The sequence below is a fragment of the Corvus kubaryi genome, unplaced genomic scaffold (assembly GCF_017639235.1).
Source record: "Corvus kubaryi isolate FWS band 111438036 unplaced genomic scaffold, C.kubaryi_AGA036_p1.0 134, whole genome shotgun sequence".
Lineage (NCBI taxonomy): Eukaryota > Metazoa > Chordata > Aves > Passeriformes > Corvidae > Corvus > Corvus kubaryi.
In genome coordinates, this window is record NW_024580668.1 from 1,596,389 (window position 1) to 1,599,971 (window position 3,583).

At 58.6% G+C, this 3,583-nt stretch overlaps 1 protein-coding gene across 1 annotated transcript in view; it reads right to left on the minus strand.

Annotated features, from left to right (window-relative positions):
• Positions 1-1,321, minus strand: part of ZFP64 (ZFP64 zinc finger protein) — a 9,042-nt gene extending 7,721 nt beyond the window's left edge. Inside the window, exons 1-2 of the mRNA XM_042045048.1 lie at positions 1,210-1,321; positions 163-402 (exon numbers count right to left, since the gene is read on the minus strand). Coding sequence (XP_041900982.1) covers positions 163-402; positions 1,210-1,261 — 292 coding nt within the window. The 5' untranslated portion in view covers positions 1,262-1,321. The remainder of the gene's footprint in view (positions 1-162; positions 403-1,209) is intronic.
• Positions 1,322-3,583: the final 2,262 nt, after the last annotated feature.

Genomic DNA, 3,583 nt, shown 5'->3' on the forward strand with positions numbered 1-3,583 from the left:
GCCTGTGATGGGTACCTGTGATGGACTGGGTACCTGTGATGGGCACCTGTGATGGGCTGGGTACCTGTGATGGACACCTGCGATGGGCTGGGTACCTGCGATAGGCTGGCTGTCTGTGATGGGCACCTGTGATGGGCCGGGTACCTGTGATGGGCCGGGTACCTGTGATGGTTTGTGTCTCGGAGGCGATGGTCCTGCTCGTGCTCTGAGGCTGTGTGCTTGGCACGGTCTCCTCGGACACGAACTGCACGGTGCTGGTGGCGCCGGCCGTGGCACTGGTGAGCTGGCAGCCGCTCTGCTTGTGCCCCACGAAGGCGTCCAGGTTGTTGAACTGCTGCTTGCAGATGCCGCAGATGTGGATGTCGGGCGTCAGCTCCACCAGCACCGTGGTGCTGCCGGGGACTGCGGGGACACGGCGCGGTCAGCTCGGCCCGGGGGATGGCGATGGGTGGCACAGGGACATCCTGCCGCCCAAGCGCCCTGAGCTGCGGGGGCACTGCGGGACCCCCGGGCGGCGAGGACGCATCTCCAGAGGGCTCGGGGTCCCGCGGGGGCACTCGCCCAGTGGCTGCGGCATCGCTGCACGGAGCCCTCCGGGGACACACGGACACCACCCAGTGCCCGTGGAGCGTGGACAATCCCCTGGGATCCGTGGACCACTGCCCAGTGCCCATGGAGCATTCACCACCCGGGATGGACCACCGGCCGGGACGCACGGAGCACCGCCCGGTGACCTCGGACCACCGCCCGGTGACCACGGAGCACCGCCCGGTGACCCCGGACCACCGCCCGGGACCCACGGAGCACCGCCCGGTGACCTCGGACCACCGCCCGGTGACCACGGAGCACCGCCCGGTGACCCCGGACCACCGCCCGGTGACCCCGGACCACCGCCCGGGACCCCCGGACCACCGCCCGGGACCCACGGACCACCGCCCGGGACCCACGGACCACCGCCCAGCGACCCCGGACCCCCGCTCAGTGACCCCGGACCCCCGCCCGGGCCCCCGCGCCCCTTCCCGGCCCCCGCCCGCCCGGCGCCCGCGGCGCTCACGCAGATTCCCGGGTTCCCCCCCGCCCCCCAGCCAGGTTCCCGGGCTCCGCTCCCGCCCGTTTCATGCGCTACTCAGGTTTCGGGGCCTGGGCAGGCCCCGGCTGCCCCGCGCTGGCGCGGCGCGGGCCCCGGAGCGCGCATGGCGCAGCACTTACACTGCACGGGGCCGGGGAAGGCGGGCGCCGCCCCCGCCCCGCCGCGGTTCATGGCGGCCCCGAGCCCGCCGGGACCCGGCACCCCGGACCCGGTCCCCGCTGCCGCCGGGCGCGGGCGGATGTGCGGGAGCCGAGCATGCTCAGTGGCGGCGGCGAGGCTGCGGCGGTGGCGGCCCTCAGCGGCCCCGGGCAGGCACGGCCCAGAGGCAGCGGAGCGGCGGGGTTAAACCCCGGGCCGTGCCGGGCCCCCCAGCCTTCACCGCCGGGCCCTGCCCGTGCCGGGAGCGGCCGGAGCCGCCGTGCCCGTTCCCGCCGAGGCGGCCGCGGGCCGGGGCGCGCCCGTCTCCGTCAGAGCCCTCAGTCTCAGGCTAGTGCTTTAACTTGTCCGGCAAGGCTTTAGGGACTTGGGGCTGACACTGGCTGACACTTTCGGTAGGGGAAGCAGTGGAAAGCAGCCTCACAGAATGGTTTGGGTTGAAGGGACATTAAAGCTCGTCTCGTTCCAATCCCATGCTTTGGGCAGAGATGGGTTCCTTCCGCCAGACCAGGTTCCTCAGTGGTCATCAGGCAGAGAAGTTGAAGGAATTGCTCCTTAGTGTTCTTCATGCAAAATCACTTTTTTGTTCTCCCCTAGGACAGCACTAATAACTGCACAGTTCATATTAAAGTCTTACTTTCCTGGGCAAGCAGCGTCCTTTTGACATTTCTGTTGATCCTTTTTGCCAAAACCATATAGCACAGGCATGGGATTTTCAGGGAACTGAGGTAAAGCACAAAGGTGATACTCCTAATTCCTGTCTTTGAAACCTGCTGTGTTTGATAGCACATCAAAGTGCTAGTTACAAACATCATATCACTTCAAGACCTAAAGTATATTTTAATCCAGCTCTGGATTAAAAGTTTGATTGACACATGAAAACACTAATGAAGAAGGAAACCAAATAAACTCCACACAAGGAGTATTGAATGTGGAACATTACCAGGAGTTTAAAAATTTATTCAGAATCCTCCCTTTCCTCTAAAGTAATAAAAATTAAGGAATTTACATTGATTCTGGAAATATAGGTGGTTTTATGTTAGCATGGCTACACAGCCAGTACTTATAAAGCATAGCGCAGAAATAAGAATATGGTTAGTGCTGATGAGACTGTTTTGGGAACAGATCCAAAAGGAATTAAATCTTAGAGTAAAAGTAATCGCCACAAATCTATTTTTTTTCCACAGTATAGATAGAGCCATGGAACTCAAAACTGACTTTTAACTCATTCTGTTGTTTTTTCCAGAACACTGTGACCCATTTCCAAAGCTGTCTGCCTGTCTGTCTATCCACCAAGTGTAATTGCAGCCACAGGTGTGCTTCGGAGCACAGCATAGATTATTTTTATCTGTCTCTCCCTCAGTTTAATGCCTTTTCATTAGACTACAAGCCTGCTTGAGTTGATTAGAGAAGAAAAAGCATTGCGTTTTGTTAAAAAAGTGGGATTTTCGCTTACCCAGGGCCCTGGGCTGCCAGCTGGGCAGGCTGTGTTGCCCCTGCTGGCTGCCAGAACAAATTCAGCAGGGAGAGAACCCGTGGATGTGCTTGTCCTTCCAGCTGGGTGTCAGGACAGCAATACTGAACTGATCCAGGAGTGCTCTGAGGTGGCACCACGGAGCCAGGTTTGGTGTCTGGTGCGTTATTTGCTGCGTTATTAATTGGCCACTACTAACGAGATGTGTTAAATTAACACACAGAAGATTCGGATGAGCTGTGCTGCTGCAGCTGGCATTGCAAAGAGGAATTCCCTCCAGCCCTTCCATCATTCCTTCCTGCTGTCCTGCAGAAAGTGCTGGTCAGTAGTGAAATGCTCTGCTCAGTTCGCTGTGCTGGTGAGGGCTGGAGGCCTTGGGAAGGGAAGGGCTCTGTCCTGGACTGCTCTGGCGCTGTGCTTCCCACCTCTGGGATTTCCCAGCAAGTACAGCTTGGCTGGGAATTTTCAGCCTCTTCTTGTTCAGGGAGAAGATGAGTCGGGGCCAAATGAATGCTTTTCATAGGGGTTCCTGAATTTTGGTAGTGGCTGTGCTGGGAAAGGTTTTTCAGGTCCTGGCAGCTCCACGTGGTTGAAAGCAGAGGGAGAGAGGCACCTGCAGCAGAAGCAGCGGTAGCTGTGCAGGCGCTGGAGGGTCAAGTCCTTTGGTATCCCAAGGGAATTCTAACTGTCACATTCCTCTCTCTGAGCTTTGTTTTACATGGATGGTCAGAAGAAGGAAAACCAGTCACTGGCACCGACTTCAACACAACACAGAGCTTGAAATACTAAAAAAATTACCTTATGGCTTTGGGAGAACAGCAGCTTTCAGACGCACAGCTGCTTACAGGAGACATTTGGCCCTG